Source organism: Lasioglossum baleicum, chromosome 19 (assembly GCF_051020765.1).
Source record: "Lasioglossum baleicum chromosome 19, iyLasBale1, whole genome shotgun sequence".
Taxonomy (NCBI): Eukaryota; Metazoa; Arthropoda; class Insecta; order Hymenoptera; family Halictidae; genus Lasioglossum; species Lasioglossum baleicum.
The window spans coordinates 4,535,924-4,555,753 of record NC_134947.1 but is presented as its reverse complement, the minus strand read 5'-3'; the positions used below and the strand labels follow the sequence as shown (position 1 = coordinate 4,555,753).

Genomic DNA, 19,830 nt, shown 5'->3' with positions numbered 1-19,830 from the left:
CCCTCTTCTTTATCTCGTAACTCCGCGAACTTTCAATTGCAGCTTTCCATCAAAGACGTTTCGTCGGGGCCGTGCAAGTTTGGAATTGGCACAGCCGGGTCGCGGGGCTTTCATTACGATTTTAAGAATTATAGTCTGCCATTTATTGGGGCAACGCGACGAGATGAATCGGTCATATTCCCAGAACGTTGCGCTTTATTCTCTCTGAGAATTATAACTTTCTTTGCTTCGACCGTTTTACAACCCTCTGCCGTCTGTACGGCCCATAGATAAAATAAGAACTTGCGATTCTTGTAATCCTAGGGAGATAAGAATAAATGGAACGCGACGATTGAGCTGTCTTGGCGAACTCGCAGAAATTACTTATACAATTAGACTGCGGATTTTATGCATTTAATGAGACAATGAAATACATGTCTTCCTTCGAACGTATATCTAGAAATCTAAATAAAAAGCCGTATACTCATCAATCATACCTTGTGCTCGGTACGGTTAGTGTTCAATTAAATTTAAAAAATGTCGTCTGATAAGCTGGATATATTGCTAGAGATATAATTGACTAACAGTTTACTGACGTGTCGAACATATGAGCCAAGTTTGTTCGAAACACCTCGCTGCACACCTTGCGTTTGAGGAAATTACGCGAAGCCGAAAGTTTCGCCTGACCGACAGGTTGCAGGGCACTGCTAATGTCTCATGAAAGTGACGACGCCCAGACTCATAAAATTAGTATACACAACGGTTCACCTAATTTATTGTTGTAGATCGCTGGATTCGCCTTAAAATGGCCATCGGAGACCAACTCTGAATAAACATGGCAATCTATTTAACAGCATAAATTGGCTGAATGGCATATCCGACTGATCCCATTCAAGAAAATTCGACTATGCACATCCGCGTAGATGAAGTTACGTGAAACTTGCAGCAATCGCTGCTTCATTTGCTGCGTTTCAGACAACCAAATTCAATGATACATTCGATTTTCTTCCGAGCTTTTCACTGTTCAATGAACCAAGAAAATGCTCCGGAAGCTTTTTACTACGTTTTGTGTCTGTTCGGCACTTTGCAATTGATTTTAAACTAACTTCCCGATGAGCTAGATACTTGAAATTTTAAACATAGCTCAGAACTGGATGACAATGCAATATTTAAAAAAAGAAATTTGAAAAAGCCTATGCGTTTAGGAGATATAAATTATTAATAAATTTAACCGTTACACAAATGATATGAACTGTTGTGCGAGTTCTCTCATCGGCATCTACTATATACGCTCCTTCCTATGTATTATCTTGCGCCCCACGTTTTTCGTTTCAAATCTTACAAGTATTTTCATAGTTTTCATAGTTTTTCATCATTTTCATTTCAATTCACAGTCACAAATTTTCAGGACTATCTGTACGGGATTAGGAATCCGCAGGTGGGGCTGGGAAAAATTATTTTATACTTTTTAGTCCGTTTTAAAAACGTGTAAAAAATTTACATTTATTTTGTAAAGAATTCCTAAAATTAGAATTTTAATCATTTACTCCCTGGGTTCCCCTCGAGTGGGGCAACCTGTATCTAGAACGAGATTGGTTTCGACGGGAGGAGAAAGCTGGTTAGGCAGTTCCGCGTATAGGATTCGAGGTATTTCATAAGAGGAATATTGTCGAATAAAACGTAGGCCTCTTTCAATACGCTCGCCACGTACAATTCTTCCGCGGGTCGGCTCGGCGTGTCTCCCCGTGTTCCGTGTCAGAGGCTGACGGATTCTGAGCGTTCGTTTCATAAGGTTCAACGAAGACATTTGCGTTCCGCTTCGTTGCCCCGTTCCTCCTCGTTCCTCGTTCCTCGGAGCAGGCAGGCAGGCAGGCAGCAGACGCGGAGAAGTCGAGAGCTGGATGCTTGTACCCGGTGAACATTCGGACATACACGGCACAAAGCGACTCGGCTGTGTGTGTGTGTCTGCGTACCGGTAGAAAGATCGGGCGACCGTGTTCGATTCGCTTTGTCGAGTAGTTGTTGTCGCGGATATCGTTGCTTTCGAACAAACACGTAGCGCGCCCGACCCGGGGAAAAGATGTAACGAGAAGTTTCCCCGGGATCCTTTCTTTCCCTGATCGTTTCCCCTGTCGCCGGAGAAAAAATCTTTTCACGGGAGTTGAAGCATAGAGGGATCCCGCGGGATTTGAAAGTTGCGTTATAATGATTTTCTTCGGGATCGTTGCCTCCGCAGTTCGGAATTCTTTATTCTCTATACCGGGGAGGAATCGTTGGCTCCACTTGAACCCCGATCGAATAAACTTCCCACGCGGATTTCAAAGGTCTCCGCGAGAGAGACTGTATCGCTGCACCATCTCGGCACAGGCTTGATGAGGCCACTTGTTATTCCAGTAGAATGGTAAAAGAATACATACCCCCCCCCCCTCCGGCGAACCCATCGTCGACGGTAATGACAACACACAACGATTCCGAGACTAATGAGCCTAACCCAGATCAATGAATCTGGATCAAGACTGATCTGTTTCCGTCAACGCAAGTGGATAAGCTGACAAGAACACTAAACGAATTAACATGGAACGTGTCGAAACTTGCGGTTGAACCTCGGTAGTTGCACTCGCAGTGGTGCGGATAAAACTGGCAGATACTCTGGAATTGTAAAAACGTATGGAAAGAATTGTTTGAAACTGTCGGTAGAGTGCCTCTTAAATATTCCTGATGATAATCTCGAGGCTGCGGTGCTTTGTAATACACTTAATTGCATACTCGGACGCGGACCTACATTACTACCCGTAAATGTACATACAGAACTAGAGAGAGAGAGAGAGAGAGACAGAGAGAGAGAGACGTATATATCGTTTCCCAAGAGTGCCACTGCATATATTCGATTCTGTCGAATTACCAACGGAATATCGTGCCCGAAGTCGAACGTTATTCTCACGACGGTTGATTTATCGGTATTATTAATACCAGGATAATATTACGCGATACGGACCGTTAAAACCGACGTTAAAATCCGCTTCCAATATTGCCGCTTAAGGCAGATACAGGTGCGCGCGATGATCGATGAGCGTAATCCTATTGCGAATCCTTTAAAGCTTCCCGTCACTGCTCCCGGAGCTCCGAAAGTTTTCGAATCCGCTCAGGACAAAATTGCAGATATTAAAACCGCATACATGTAAGATGATACTAAACGGCGGGCTAAGGGAACCGATACCTTCTGAATTGATTTCCGCTGAAATCTCGTATCCACTGCATCCCCTCCGGTCTATTCACGATCCACGATTCCGACTATACAATTTACAGAAATCGTGACATTTCGTAACTGTTATTATCAGACTGCGGATCTTTATGCAGAATCAAAATTTTCTACATCGATCGCGAGAAGCAGAAACCAAACTGAATGCTATTTCTTCCCTTAAGGATTTTAATTAACAATTTTAAACTTCATCTACTCAATTTTATTATAAGTACATAAAGATCCGCCGTCTAGTTATTATAAATGATATCCTCGGTTGTGTTATGAACAGTAACAAAATTAGTACCTTTCTCCTACGTATTATGATGCATTTGGTATGTAATCCAGTAGATTTGTACCCGGCGCGGATGAAGATCGAAGTTTCGATCGTGTAGGATCAATAGTCGAGGAGTTACGGTCGCTTAAAGTTGAGCATTTTTGGCGGCGCCCTTACCTGTCAAAAAACTGGAAATATGCTCAACTTTAAGCGACCATGTCTCCTCAACTATTGATCATAGAGGTTCGAAACTTCGATCTGCTGAACTACATACCAAATACATCATAATTCTTTTTAGATTTGAGATAAATTAAAGTCGTACTAAATTCTGTCACATTTTTGTACATCCTAGCATTTATTGAAAAGTTTCAAAAGCCATAATTGCATAAATATCCGCAGCGTAATGATAAGACAGAGTGCAAAGTCAGAAATAATAAAATTGGACTCAGGAGAGAGGCAAGCTTGGGAATAATTATTTAACGAAGTGGAAAAGAATACATTGTTCGCGGTAGAGCTGCAGATTCAGAACGCTGTTGGAGTGCAACGTGTGTGTTTGGAAAGCAATGTGCACGTGCATATCCGGCACTTATCGGTGCACGTCGAGGCACGAAACACGTTGCCGCGTCGTATGACGCTGGCTGAAGGACAAAATTACGACAGAAACGCGCATAATGATGTACTTGCGAGGTCTGGAACACTCGACAAGGAGATTTGGGGCTGTGGTAACACTTGCACGGCGGTCGACTCCAGACGTCGTCGCGTCGTCTTGCAAGAACACAATCTGTCCCCGGTAGTTTCTGGGTACGAGGCTGCAAAACGAATACCTAGCCGGGTCGAAATTGCCACAGTTTGGGACTAGGAAGGTATCGACAGTCGAGGAAACCGTTAATTACTACTTAAACGTACTTAAACTCGCACGGAGCTCCAACTATTCCATCCGCGCGAAACTGTTTCCTCTTGTTGCCGCGCCAGTCGACAGACATTCTCGGACGTTACATTGTCATTGTTGCACGTAAACCGTGAAATGTTTTAACCGCGGTTCAGAACGCATAAAGTTGCCTTATTCAACGGTGTTTTCGGCTGCTGTGACGCCGAAATGCCAGGCATCGCCATTTGACCATAAGTAGCATTAGCACGTCACTATTTGCTACACGATTATTAAAGTCATTTCGTTATAAAATAATATTGTAACAAATGAATGCTTCAAAAAGGCGGGACTGTACCGAAACAATCTGTACCGGACAAAAATACTCCAGGACATGTCCTACGAGTTACAAAATTTACACAAATACGCTTGTTAGACATTTATTTTCCGGAATCAAATCATACAAATTTTTTAAAATTCTGCGGCGTGCTCAAGGTATCCCATTTTATCGAGAAGCTTACGTTACTGAGGCTGAAATCGCCGCCGTCGCGCGAGAAAAGTTGGTCTCAATAACACCACTGCACTGATTGTGAGCTCCTTCGGTGCGAAGTGGGCCAGTAGAGTGGGAATGAGTCGGAGTGCGAACGCGTAGTGGAGTAGGGAGCGCTGGCAAGCGGAGTGGGGATCGCTGAACGCGATCACGTACTACCGAATGTCGCGCAACAAGGTGTAACAGTTAATATTAAAATCTTTTTTTCCCCTGAACGCATAGTTTTTTTAAAATTTGTTTTTTAATATTGCGTTGTCATCCAGCTATGTTTTCTGAGCTATGTTTAAAGGTTCTAGTCTCTAGCTCATCGGGAAGTGATTTAAAATTCGATTACAAGATTTGACGCATACAACAACAACGACAACGACAACTCGACAAGCTAATAAACAACACAAGTAATAAAATTGTGTTCCGTAAAAGTGAAAGTATCCCAATTTATCGGAATCCCAATTTACAGCAGACCAACATTGTTTTTCATGTTTCGTTCAATATCAATTCCGCCGAAACAATTCAAAAACGCAGAGGAATGTCCGGATGGTGCAATTTGTCCAGATGAGGCAATTAACAGAACTTTCGCCGGCGTATCGTTATTGTATTTCTCAAGGCGTGTAATTATAATCGCCATCAATGAAACGGCAGCGCGATGGTGCCGTGCACGAAGTTATCAGCTGTGGAATTTGAATGGGCACGCGAGGAATACGTGTCGGCAGTTTCTATTGTGTTCCGGCAATTTTCGGTTGCAGCGAATGTTGCCAACTTTTCGACGTATCGTTAGTGTGTTTGAAAAATATCGCGGATTTATTCCAGCGCCCTACTGCGCGGCCCGTATTTCTTCTCCAATTTTCCTCGTAATACTTTGCATGTGCTTTTCATCCGAATACTTTCGTAACATCAGAGTTAGAAAATAAATATTTCATAGCATCAAAGAAAAATGATTGCGGAATGCTTTCAGTTATTTCCGTAAGATAGAATTTTCGATTCGACATGATACAAAGAAAAAAGAAAAACATTGAAGATGACTTTCGAGAAAAGAATATCATACTTTATTCGATATTCAATTTCTGAGGGTGGCTCTTGTTACAATCGTTCCCAGTGTCGCCAGACTAATCGTTTGGAGAAGTACGAAATTTTAAATATTATTTTAAGACAATAAAATTTGGACAATGAATTAAAAAATTACCAAACCACCCGGTGGTGTCCAAAACCACCCGTTCAGGGGTGTTAACTTCTCAGATAAGCGTATTCGGTAAAAATGTTTGTATTTTTAAGATGGGAACCCCTACTTTCGACTACGGATAACAGTCATTTTAATCTAGGACATAAGTACATGTCCTCCATTAATCCCTGCAACTTTTATTCCGAACATTTTTACCGAATATGCTTATCTGAGAAGTTAACACCCCTGGTAGGGGTAGATAGGAATCCTTTTTTCGTTTTTGGAACAACACTTTTGACAAGATTAAGTAAGAGCCACCCAAACATGATGCAGGAATAACAAAGCAGTGAATTAGCCGTCAAAAAATTGGATGAATCGTAAAAATATGTCCTTGTTAAAAGTGGATTTACTATAATTTTCCGCTAAACGTTCCCAGATTATTCTCTAATCTTGCCACTTTCTTTTCTGATGCAGATTCGCGGCGAGCAATTCCGGGTAAGTGGCCCAGCCTATTTCGTGGGGTACGATCGACTCGGTATCAACGATTGCGTCTGCAAGACACGTTCGCATTCCGGTGGATTTCATTTACAATCCGTCGTCAGCGGCGGCGCAGCTTTGTAAGGTGCCCCGGGAGTCGCGAGAACTCCGTCGGCGCGACGACCCTCCCGAATCTCGTCGAGATCTATTCTCAGACAACTCGGAATCTACTTACCAGACTTTCAACGTCTGTTTAGGTCGGCTGTTCGTCCCGCGACAAAGTAAGCAGGACGATTTCCATATTCCCCGTCGATCCTCTGCCGCGTTATCACCCCCGTCGCAGCGGAGGAGGAGCCGGTTCTTACCTATCGGCTGGATATACCATTAACGATCCCCTTTCGTCCTCCCACCTGTCTGGGGGCTGTGTACGGTGATTCCTGGCCGCTTTGTGTCAACGAACCGCGCCGATACCGTCGCTCTATCGTCAAGTTTCGGAGCAAATTGCAGGCTCTTACCTAAATCATGGGCCGAAACAATGGCTAATTCCAGGCCACGCTTTCAGGCTGGCTTCCGAACCTATCGAGGTACTTAACCGCATTGCGGATCTCCCATTTAGAGGCTGCTGGGGCTAGGTGTTCTCACGAGGAACCTCATCCGCGCACGCAACCTATACCGCTTTGCAAATCCTTGATTTAGGTTCTCTGGGAACATACGCACCCGACCAAATCCCACCACCTCCCCAGCCCAGCAGCAAACCGCCGCGCCGCGCCGTTCTTATCTTTTGCCAACTGCTACCAGCTCATACCCCGACTAAATAAGCGGATGGAAAACATCGGATCGGATTGAGAGCTCCGTTCGCGGGAAACACGAACGCTTCCTCCCCCTAGGCTCTTTGGTGCCACGATGATCGATGGGATTCTATCCTCCTGTTCTCGTTCCGCAGCGCAGCACACCACCCGGACAGAACCATCGTCTGTCGTGGATTTCCGACCTCTGCTGTTGGTTACAAACATGTCACCGTTCCGTCGCCCTTTTTCCACAGTATTTTTCGAACTCTTCATTGTTTTCGCGGTCAGCTCTTTCCAGAATGTGCGCACCACGTTCCATGAACAATGTATGCAGCGCCGGACCGTTTGCACGCGTTGGACAATTTCATTTCAAGTGGAAATTAGAAATAACTACGCTGGCGTGCAAAATTCACACTGATTTGTTCTTCAGTATCAGTACATCAGCCTTCTTCACTGGACCTTGTAAGTCCTGAATCGAATCAATCTTGTGGCACATTTTGTCAGCTTTAATTTTGTATGGAACGGTCTTCTCGCTAGGACGCATGGTTTCCGAGATATACGCGGAGAACCGAAAAAGGGGACCTTCTACGTGCCGCGTTGCACCCCGCTCACCTTCTATGAGTGGGGACTTTCAGTATGTTTACGTCCATACTAGTCCCAAACAAAGACGCAAAGTTAAAAATTGTGTTCCTTCCATTTCCCTCTACAACTTTTCGTTGACTGGACCATTAGACGTGTTATAGTTTTGTCGCGGGGTGTATACGGGAAAGAGAGGTGAACGAAGGAAATTTCGTCGGGCAGCGTAGCTCAGCGCTTGAACCTCCTTCGAGCGGGCTTCCAATTTTCCCGTCCGTAGGCTATCGAGCGGTTCCATTGTGACAGTGAACAACGCGTTAAACGTCCTTGTTATTGGCGAGCTTCGTTGCAGCGAATATCGCAGTGTGTTCGCTCGCGGATCCGTTACACCTTTAAACACGCATTAAACGCCTGGCCTCCGACGTGCGTTTGCTCGAACGGACAGTGAATCCGATTACAGGCTTTGCCGAGGCGGGCACAGTGAATTTTAACAGCAACAATGGTCATGCATAAAGTCGACACTCGGAGAAACAGGGGTACGTGGTAGTCGGCGTGGGGAGTGTGGAAGAAAACAAAGAAAAAGAAAGAGGAAGAGAACGACAAGAGAAAAGGGATTCCCGGACGTATAACTGGCGCTTGAACGTTGCGTAACACGAGCCGCGAACAGGAATAAAGAAAGAAAAAGAGGGCCGAAGGCGTGCACACGCTTTATATACGTGTACGAGAGCTGGCTAGGGGCGGTGAGCGGTGCGCACATGCTCGCGATGTCGTAATTTGCTTTAGCACCAAGCTGCGTAAATTTCAGGATGATGAGAACGTACGGCCGACGTTTAAATCGTTCTCGCGTTGCGAAGTTTCCCTCTAATATGGTCAGTCAAATCGGCTCGGCTGGAATCCGCATAATACCGGCGCGGGATCGAGGATAAAAAAACACCCTCCTCTCGTGTTTTCCACGAGCCATGCCGCGCCGAGTCAATCCTCTTTCGCCCGGCTCCATCGAAAAGACTGCTGACTCCATTAGCGCGATGTAAAACAATTTCAGCCGACGGAAGCCCGACACGTGTTCGCTGTTCCATCGCGCGCCGACTGTCCCGAAATTCGTATCACCACCCTCCCGATATTACCGAATGAAACGCTCTCTCTCTCTCTCTCCCCCGGTAGGAAACTCCCGCGTCCTGGAAAACGAGCCTGATAATTCGATCGGCGAGACCCGCTCCGAAATACTTTTTACCGAATCTCCGATAGAATGTTCTAATACGATGAATAGCTCGCGGCCCGTCGATGTCCGAATCGTTCTCGCAATTTCCACGAAAAATCCCGCGAAATCGTCGCTGCCAGTTCCACCGGAACAGGACTGTCCACCTTTTTAGGGCTCGATCCTCATTCGTCCGCCATTTATCGTCCACTAACCTGGGCGCCATCACAACCCAACCTCTTCCCCTATTAATTTTTTGAGGATTTTTATATGCTCAATTATAAATAAACTGAAATAGCAGCATCTCGATCAAAATAACAATTTTCCACGGGCCGTTGGAGGCAGTAGCCGAAGAAACGTTGAAGGGGTCGCGTGAGGAGATAAGAACGGTGGGGCGCGAGGAGTTACCTTGACGCAAACGACACTCTCCCGCCTAACTTCAATTAGGAGATAACTGCGGCAATAACGGCGGAAAGGGAACGACGATTTTCGAAATATCGGGGTCTTACGGGTGCAGCGTGCTCCGACCAATTCATTTTCCCTCGGTAGCCGCGAATGGGACGCAAAATGGCGGCCGGCCGTTTGATACCAGCCAGCGGATTTAATAACGCGCATATAGTAACGAAATTACACCGAGCTGCGGGATAAACGCAGAGACGGGTAACGAACGCGCGCGGAGCGGTGTCGCTTGTCGAATTTGGAATCGCGATAGACGACACCGTTTCCGCTCCACGTCGGAGCGAATTTCAGCCCGGCATTACGCTGCTCGGAGCCGTACACACACACACACACGGTGGACCTTATTTTTCAACTATGAAACTGACAGCGCCTCGAAATTTCTTCCATTTCATGAAAAACTTGTGTATACAGTGTCCCGCCTAACTCTGCCATCCCTAATGTTATTTATACGGATTCAAGAGAATGTTCGGAGAGAAAGTTATCGTGTTTTGAAGGACAGAGTATCAAATACTCGCGTACAAATGTATTGACCTTCGTATTTCTTAAATCTTACAGTTAACAAGATATGGTAACATATGAAAAATTATTTCGATAACATCTCCCCCAACTATAAGATGTAAGACATATGAAGGTCGGCGCAACCGAACTCGATAAAAATGCGTAAACTTCGAAAACAATAACGCTTATAATTTTCAAACTGCAGCACAGCTTTAAATTGATAAGATGGAACAAGTTCAAGGGGTTTTTAACACACACACAGGCGCGCGCGCGCGCGGAATCCGCGGATTAACTTTTCCGTTCCACGGACCGGGGGATAAGAAGTTCGAATTTCGCAGAGATGCTGTTCATCTTGATTTGCGGGTCGGCGCAGGCGCGCCGCTGCAATCGCGATCGATGAATTTTTCAACTGGCAACAGTCGTACGAGTTCAGTATATGGGCTGGCGTGCGCGCTCATGGGGCATTAACTTCAAAAGGGTCATTCGCGCGAATTAAACAAGCACTAAAAAAAGTCGTGGCTCGTTCAACAACGCGACCAGTCCCGGTCTGGAAAATGCGTGGAATTTTCAGGGTGAAACTTTTCCCGTGTGCGGCTTGTACAGCATTACAAGCGAGCGACGCGCACATGCCCCCGCCTGTGTATGTGCATGCCGCGCATACAGAGGTGAGAGCGCGCGAGCGCATGCATGCGGCCGACGATCTGCATTTTGTCGTCCAGCCGCGAAAATCGTTTCGCTATAAAACCCTCCCCCCTCCCCGCCCGTTCAAAATTCGGGGCTGCCTGTCTCCGGGAAAGTACATCCGCCCCGCCGGTTTGGCCAGCACACCGGCCAGCATTATATGTGCGAACAAATGCGACAAAATCTAATGCTTTGCACTCCCAATTTCGCCGCGCTGCCCGAAACAATTGCGATACGAAACCGAAATGGTGGAAACTTTTAATGGCCCCCGCGCGCAAAGCATTACTCATTCCTCCCAGCCTGGGTGTATTATTCTGCTTGGCCTATTTTCTTAGCTGGCTCTCAGCTATTTGCCATGTAACCCGTTGGGCTGTCGCGCATTGTTCTTTCCTGGTCGAATCCTCGATGATTCCACGACGGACAATTACTGTCCGGGATTTCGAGGATGGACATATTCTCGTCGTTGCGACACGCGAGTGTTCGCCCAAATTACTTGTTCCGGGTATTTCACTTCGAAATTTCACATCGTCGTTTCTTGCATTATACGGAGTGTGCCATTTCAAACGAACCACTCGGTAAAGTTGTATAGTTTCGAGGGGGACATTATATGTCAACCTTCCGTCGGGCGCAATGTGCTTGATGGGCCCATATTCAAAAAACATGACAAAATGGGCCTCTTTAGAGCCTCCAAAATGGGCTTCTTGTAGTAGAGTAGTTAATACTTAAATTGGAAACTCACTAGAGATATTAAATATCACCAAAATGAATGGGCATAGAGAATCCGTCTCGGTTCCATGACGACACCCGGCTGATCGTCTGAGCAGGTGCGAACAAATGTGCCGTCGTGCAGAACTTGATTACTCCGGGAGAAGATTAAGAAGCAGTGACCGACTGGTTTGAAGCCGCACGGATGATTAACTGGCGAACTCGAGTCGGTCGGTGTCGGTTCTAAAAACCGGTGAATTTCGAGGGATGTGGATAATTGAGAAAAATCGTGTGCACGGTGAACGGGCCAGGTGCCAACGACGTCGCAGCATTACTCGAGAACTAATTGCCCTCATATTATCTCCACACACCCCCGGTCGCTCCTCCCGCCTCCTCCTCATCTGCTCTGCTCGCCTTCCTTCCACCCTCGTAATCAACCAACCGCAAGACCTGTCTATCACAGTCCTGCAGGTGGCAGTGTTGTAATTTGCAAGCCGATAGCGCAACAACAACGCGTTTACCGTTACAACTGTCAGGCTAATGGAGCCCAGATTAAGGCTTAGTCCGTTATCATTGCCCCCTCGAGCGTGTATCAGTGTCTTTCTAGCCGGCCGGGCCGCGTTCCAGTTGTGCTGCGCGCCGTGCGAAACCCCCTCAGTCACTTGTTAACCATAAGCCCGCGAGCCATCGTCGATAATGTTGCCGTTTTTACCGCGGTCTCTACGGTTAATACGTACTCCCTTCGAAATGAAAACGATGCACCACTGCCCGTGGCGACTCTCGTACAGTGACAGACCCCGCGCGTGACACACCGTGATGGAGAAGATTAGCCGAGGTCTATTTAGGCCATCAGTCGCGGGGTTCATCGCGCAGATACGCTTATTGCTACGCTTTCTCTTTGTTCCTTTTTTTTTTTTCTTCTTCTTCTTCCGCGGTCTAATTAAGAGCGGGACATTACAACTTGAAATGCATCGCTCGCCTGCGGGAGGAATCGTTGCCGATTCAATGCTTGCACGTACAGCGCCGGTCGAGAGAATGTTCAACTGGTAACGTGTACCACCACAATTTTTATTTATACCAGTGATGAATTTTTTATAAATATATCTAGGTCTGAGATGATTAATGGAAAAACGGCGAAGTCGATATTTGTCTGTTTGATTTAACACCGTGTCTCAAGGGTTTTATTATAATAGATTAAATGGCTGCTCTTTACTTTACCGGATTCAAAATTTGTGCGTTTCTTCTATGAATTATGATGTATTTGGTATGTAATCCAGTAGATTTGTACCAGATCGAAGTTTTCATCCTCTAGGATCAATAGTTGAGGAGATATAATCGTTTAAAGTTGAGCATTTTTGACAGGTAAGGGCGCCGCCAAAAATGCTCAACTTTAAGCGACCATAGCTCCTCCACTATTGATCCTGGAGAATCGAAATTTCGATTTGCATCCTCGCCGGGTACAAATCTACTGGATTACATACCAAATGCATATAATTTTGAGTTCGGTAAATGTAAAGTTTACCCAATTAATTTCATTTAATTTTCTTTAATTCCTCGTTATTCGCTGTTTTGCACCATTTTTTTGACGGAACGGCTCATCTTACGAGATAAAGGAAACGAGAAAACTATAAAAATCGATATAGACTAAAACTTTGTGTATTTGTTCAGAGATAAATTAGTTTAATACGTTTACTGGAATGGTTCTCCGTGAAAAATGTTAAACGCAAACTTGTGTGGTCAACTTTTTAATACAGAGTCACCGCTACGATAATCAATCTCCGGGAACTGTGTAATAACAGTTTTAGTATTTTACCTGCGGGTAACTTATAATTAACGTATCGGTGAAAAAATGGAATCGCATTATCCGCGAAACGTCAGAACGAAGTAGGCGAAAGGAGGAAGTTTCGTCTCGGTAGCATCGATTATGAAGCATTCCGAAACTACTCCGGTAATGAAAATTAAATAAAATTAAATACGTAAGATTTGTCTCAAGATCTCACTCAAGGTCTCACATATCTCAAGATCTGTCTCAAGATAAATGAACCACCCTGTATATTGTTATGGTTAATCTCTAACAAACAAACTTGACACCTTTATCCGTCCATTCCTTCAATTATGTGAACATATTTGCGAGCGGAACTCTAAAGTTCTAAAGAACAATATGACTGAAACAGATGATTAACCGGTGCTCGAGTAACATTCTTAACAACGGGGGCAACGATGGCCGCGCTCTCGATCCCGATTAAACAAAGCGGAACGGTGGAACGTGCAGCCTAGAGCGGGGCGTAATTCGTCGAAAATGGAACCGACGCGACGAGAAATTCATCTCCGAACATATAAAATAAAATACCGGGTCTCGGCCGGCATTAAAGACGATTTTTGCCTGGGGGAACGGTCACGTAAATGGACGGGGGATACGAGCTACGAATGGAGGGCCGATAAAATTAATACGTCCACGCATAATCCGGTATAACGAGTTGCGTCATGGACGAAAACGTTTCATTCCTCGTATGAAGTATGTGCGGACGATAGGGAAGGCCGGGCTTATCGTGGAGCATCGAGTTTCGTCGACGAAGGATCGATACTTATGGGCGTCATAAAAGTGATATTACCCTCAGGCTTATTACGCCTCTGTATTACTGGCAATCCTTCGACAAGCGTAGAAAGGTCGAACGATGAGGGGGTGGGGGGGCGAGGTGTAGAGAGGGGTGATTTTTCGGGGGTTGCCGAGGGTGGCAGAGAATTGCGTCGATCGTGGATCGTTGGTACGTGTGTGCCGAGGAATTCCCAGCTCCCCTGTCTGTCCTTCTTCTCTCTCTCTCTTTCTCTCGTGTTCTCCGTCCTCATCTGCCGATCTCGTCTCTCGCTCTTTCTCTCTCGTTAGAAGCTTTTTTCACGAGGGGACTCGGGGTCTATTTTTGCAGCGGGTTTTCTCGCGGCTGACAGAGCATTAAATATTTAATGGCCGGAACCCTGCGGGGCTCGGCGAGCTCGAACAACGGTTGCAAATCCGCGCTATACCCCAAATTCTTTTTCCACGTGATTTCTGTCGCCCGGCTGCCGCTATTCCGGGCATCAGAGAGCCATCGTTTCTTGTTGCCGCGGAATCGATATCATCCCACGCCGGCTGGGCCGCATTGTCGACGTGAATTATTGCGCTCCGGCTGCTCGCAAAATTGTCTTATCGTGTGTCACGCCGGCCTGACAACCGCAGCCTTCCTGAAATATTATATTCGGATTTGTTTTGGCCGTCTTCGTCGACCGTATTCTCGCGTCACTGGCAACGGTGGGCCTCATTAAGCGCGTAATTGACCCGATCGAATTATTTAGGCAGAAATTTTCCGGCCGTGTCTGGGGAATCGCGCGATGCTTGCGCCGCGCGCCGCCGCCCCGAGAAATAATCCGGTTTCCTGCTCATGCTCCTCGCGTGGCTCCCCTGCGAGCTGTTTTCCCCGGGAAAAATGTTGCGCCCGGTATTATAATAAATTCCGAGAGCGCGCGCGGCAAATATCTTCCGCAAATTATACACTTGATTAGAACAACGTATTCTGCGAAGAATTTTCTTTTACCTTCGCGTTCCCACTGTCAGTTCTTACTTCGAATAGCGAGACCGGTCTACACTTTACCAGAACCTATGGTCCCAAGCATTTCAATAAGTCGCGGCACTGAAGCAACAATCGGAAACTTTCGAACGTGTTTTCGCGAAGTAAAGTTTTCCATATCGTGACGTAAATATCTGGCCTTTTTGCGTAATCTAGGCGAAGCGCGTGCCGCGTTTTTGAAACATGAGAAACTTTCCCGCTACGCACAATTTTCGTAATTAAGTTCTCGAGGATGAAACACTTTTATTCGAAAGTGTGCAGTTTCCACTGAACGAGCAGTTTTTAAATAGCCTGCGTGTTTTTCTGGCGGATGTTAATTCAGAAACTAAAACTGGTTGTTTCAGCAGTTCGGAAAAGTCTCCGTCAAATGTGATTCCTACAGACTGCAATTTTGATTCCAGTAGCTAACAAAAATCGTCAGGTTGTTTGGAGCGATCCCGAAACAGTTATAGTGTGTCAAAGGGCGTTCGAACAGTTTAGTGGCGGACTCTATGAATGCGCATCGAAACGGAGCATGAAACTGAACGATGGAAATAAACATTGTTCATTTGCTTGGGCAAGTTTACACTTGTCACTGTCGTTTCGCTGTTTCATCGTCCACGAATAATCCTGTCAATTGATCGAAAGTTACATCGGACCCTCTTTTGTTCACTCATCACATCTTCGTTCATCTAGATGACCATTTTTTACCATTCAACAGTTTTCCTTCGTCGATAACAGTTATCGAGGAGGATCCAATTTTGTGGTCACTAATAACTGTTATTTTAATCATTTTGTTCTTCGAATGGTTTCTCTTTACATTTTCTGCTTGTGCTTGTACTTTGTGCTATCTGGGCGGTGGGCACAAGGAACGAGAATTCAGTGCAGCATTAAGTACACTTCACTATATACATATATAACTTGACAATTCGCTTTGGGTTAATTTAGCGTACAAAACACTATATCAATTGTACTACGCTACACAATAGGAACTATCATTACTCGTTTTTCGAAACGCGAAACCCAAGGTACACTGATGACCATAATAGCTGTCCATCTAACCACAATCACAATGAATTGATGATCATTTGAGCTCACGGAGTGCGGCGAATAGCTATTGCAATTGTCGGTGTACGATGTGTGCTTAGAAAATAATCAAATCGGTGTAGTACAGAGCTTTGCCCGAAGTGACCGACAGATTTCAATTCGAAATTCAAGTGCTTTTATTGTTTTATTAATTTTGCGAATAAATTTTCTGAATGTTTCTCCGTTTTTGAAACGAATCTGTCTCTTCTTGAAAAATTCGAAAATCTGTGTTCAAGATTCGCGAAATCCACTCGGCTCAGCTGAAAGGTTAAATTTCTGAAATCTGGAGGTGACGAAGAGGAAAACGATTTGCACGTTCGATCTCGGCGAACGTTCGTCCATTCACTTAAACGTGGCGGCAGTTAATGAACAGCTAATAAATATATTCTGGTTCGTTTAACCAATACGACAATTGAACGATACGTGACAAAACGCAATAATTACAGACTTCATTAATGCTCATACGTCGCGGTGGATCGTATATTTTGGTTTTCACACCAATTACCGCGTATAGCCCATTTAATGCTAATTTCACATATTTCCCACGACAATTTAATCAGAAATTCGCGCGGGCTTGGCTGCGCTCGCGAATGGCGACACCGTAATTGAGATTTATCGGCGACACTTTTAATCAGACGCCAAACATTCAATGCAAATATGTCGCGGGCGTGGTTGTAATTATTATGCCGTTTCTCGCGAAGATGATTGCGTGTATTATTCGGTTCAGTATAGCTACTAAAAAAAAAAATGCAAAATTTTTTCACGGGACCCGGCGACATACTCTACAAGATGCAAAAGGTGTTTCGCTCCGATTGTTCCATCCGTCTCGGCGTAATCGGTGAACATACATACGAAAAAAGATAAGGCACATACAGATCGAATAATACATTAATAGATTTGACGCGTACAACAACAACAACGGCAATAATAAACAATAATAAATAGAAACGTTAGCCTCCGGGAAGGAGCCACTATCCCGCATGTCGAAGTAATTCTCTTTCCAACTGTTTCGTCACTTTGTCGATTTTTATCTAGACTTGCTGATTCCGATAACAAATCTGTTTAGATTCGCAACAATAATTCTGGCTCTGTCGGGTCGAGCAAAAGTTGTCGGAGAAGACAGTTTACTCGTTGTATAAGCGCAGAAATATCTGCGCTTGTTCACCTCGGTCACGTACAGATAGTTACAATTAGATCGTCCGCGAACTTATTAAGCCGCCATAAACGATATACCCTGAAAATCGTGAGGCGAAATTTAAGTTCTGTTTGACTGTAAACAGATAGCATGTCTATACGTGTCTTCCATCGATTAGATGGGACCGCGGTTGTTTGAGTTCACAGATTGTGCCTCCGGGGTATTAAGCTGTGTTATCGCAAATTGCTCTCAGACATACGCGCTCCTCTACATTCACCGATACAGAAACACCGTCAGCTACTTCATTCCATGAATCTTACGATTTTGAAGGATTCCCCTCTAAACAGAAACCAAGAGGCGCCCCGACACGTCGCTATGCACGCCCGTGAAATTTTTATTAACCTCTCGTCTTGCGATTAATCACTTCCTGCCCGGGGAACGGAATAATGCATCCATACGTTTATTTACTATTAATACAGCATAATACTTCCTCTCTATCGTTGGAAGCTGCGGAATAATTACAGTCACGGACCAAAAATAACAGTTATTCTACAATTCTCTACGATACAAATCATTAATAAATTGTTGATTATTATTGAAATTTAAGATAATGTACAGTAAATATAAAGATAAAAGTTCGAGGAACAAAATGATCACAAAATATCGAGTTTTATGCTTTTTGGTTACAAGTAACAGTCATTAGTGGACTGCGGATTTTATGCATTTATGATAAAAATGGGCGAGTACAATTTAAAACAGTGGACATGTAGAGAAGAATACCATTTTTATTTCGCTCCTTTGTTCTACAATCAATGTGAACATTTTTTATTTTGCATAAAGATCCGCAATCTAGTTATTAGTGTCCAAAAAATTGGGTCGTCCTCGATAACTGTTATCGTAATAGAAAATACTGTAATAGAAAAAAATTTCTCGAAACTAGAAGCATTTCGTTCTCGTTAACTTTCGTCCACGGTGTGAAACACTTTGCGCTCCATTAGTGTGAATATAGTATGTGTATCTGCGAACTGGTGAACGCAGAAACACGCAGACTCTATTATTCTACATTAAATGACGTCGCGACTTCCAAGACCTCCAAGAACTTCGCACCATTCGTCTCTGTCAGATCCGTGGGGGGGTCCCTAAAATTAGTTAAAACTTGGAAAGATCTCGAGTTCCCAATAGCGTTTTAAATGATTCGAAATGTTAGTCCCCCCGCGTTTCGAATACGAGACACTCTATTTCCACTTTATCTCTAATGAACTTGCCTCTATTATTTCCCCAAAGATCTCTCGACGAAATAAAGTAAGTGGTATTACGTGTAGCATGTCACGCGCTTGAACAAAGTTTGAAACGTAGCGTTCGTCTCGAAATCAGTTTTTTTAGTGAGTAGCAATTTCATTTCGTGTTGCTTCTTCAACTAAGAATAAAAAATAAATTGTTAAATATGCAAACGTGCAACGTAGCATCCTGGGGGCGGTGGGACAATCGTTCTTCCGGAGACATTCACTATACCAGTGCTTTCAACAGACGTATGCAAGACATTTTAAAATTCCATTAGATGCAGCATTCAGACGGGAAACGTGGAAACAATTTTCTTACTGTACCTCAACCGATTGTTGCCCTTGAAATAAAAACTGGCATCTTTGTTGTTACTCCCTCGAAGCGGCTGTAGACGATTTTCTGAAAATGATTTCAACTTTCTCGCTAAAAATCGACATCTTGTTACTTCTAGTACTGGATACTTCTAATACAAAGAAAAGATTTGTTTTTCAGGGTATCCGTTCATTGAAGCCATCGAGTTGTGGCCTGATCATTTACAGTTACTCCCATTAATATTCGGACGCTCTAAAAAAAGTGATAATCTTTTTTTAATATTGGACTATACGATTCAAACTTTTTTTCAGAAGCTAGAGCACTTAGTTCACTACAGGATGCGAGAAGAAATTTTTCGGAAATTGCAATTGGTCGGAATTGTAGAGAAAATACTGAAAGATCCATTTTACAACTTCTTTATGTGGGCCTATATTGAAAATTTTAAAAATACGTTTTGTAGATCTGTTTCAATGAAACATATCCTGAAAATTTCGTCAAAATCGGTCGACGTTGCAATGAGCTGCAAACGTTTAAAGATGGTAAAAATTGCAGATTTTTCACGATTTTCGGCCTATAACAGCAGTAAATCTAAGAAAACTTACATCTTTCGATGACTGTCATTTTTCTCCGCATCAACCGATTTCGATGAAACTTTCACAATGCATATAATTGACACAGGTCTACAAAATGTATTTAAAAAATTTTTAATATAGGCCCGCATAAAAAAGTTGTAAAATGCAACATTTAGTATTTCCTCCACAATTCCGGTCAAATGCAATTTTTGAGAAAATTTCTTTTCACATCCTGTAGTAAACTAATTGCTCCAGCATTCCAAAAAAGTTCAAATCGCATAGTTCAATAGTTGAAAAGTTACGGTGTTTTTAAGAGTGTCCGAATATTAGTTGTCTCCTTCGGTTGAGACAACATGTCGTATTATTATTGCGAAGTGTAAAGCACTCGACAGTTTCCGACAACAGAGCCGTTTCTAGCG

At 44.2% G+C, this 19,830-nt stretch overlaps 1 protein-coding gene across 7 annotated transcripts in view; it reads left to right on the top strand.

The window, feature by feature from the left end:
* LOC143218390 (neurotrimin) overlaps positions 1-19,830 on the top strand; it is a 378,119-nt gene that overhangs the window by 97,963 nt on the left and 260,326 nt on the right. For 5 of the 7 annotated variants that reach the window (XM_076443537.1, XM_076443533.1, XM_076443535.1 and 2 more), the window contains exon 2: positions 6,540-6,560. The exons of the other annotated variants lie outside the window; for them this stretch is intronic. In XM_076443537.1, coding sequence (XP_076299652.1) covers positions 6,540-6,560 — 21 coding nt within the window. The remainder of the gene's footprint in view (positions 1-6,539; positions 6,561-19,830) is intronic. 7 annotated transcript variants of the gene reach the window in all.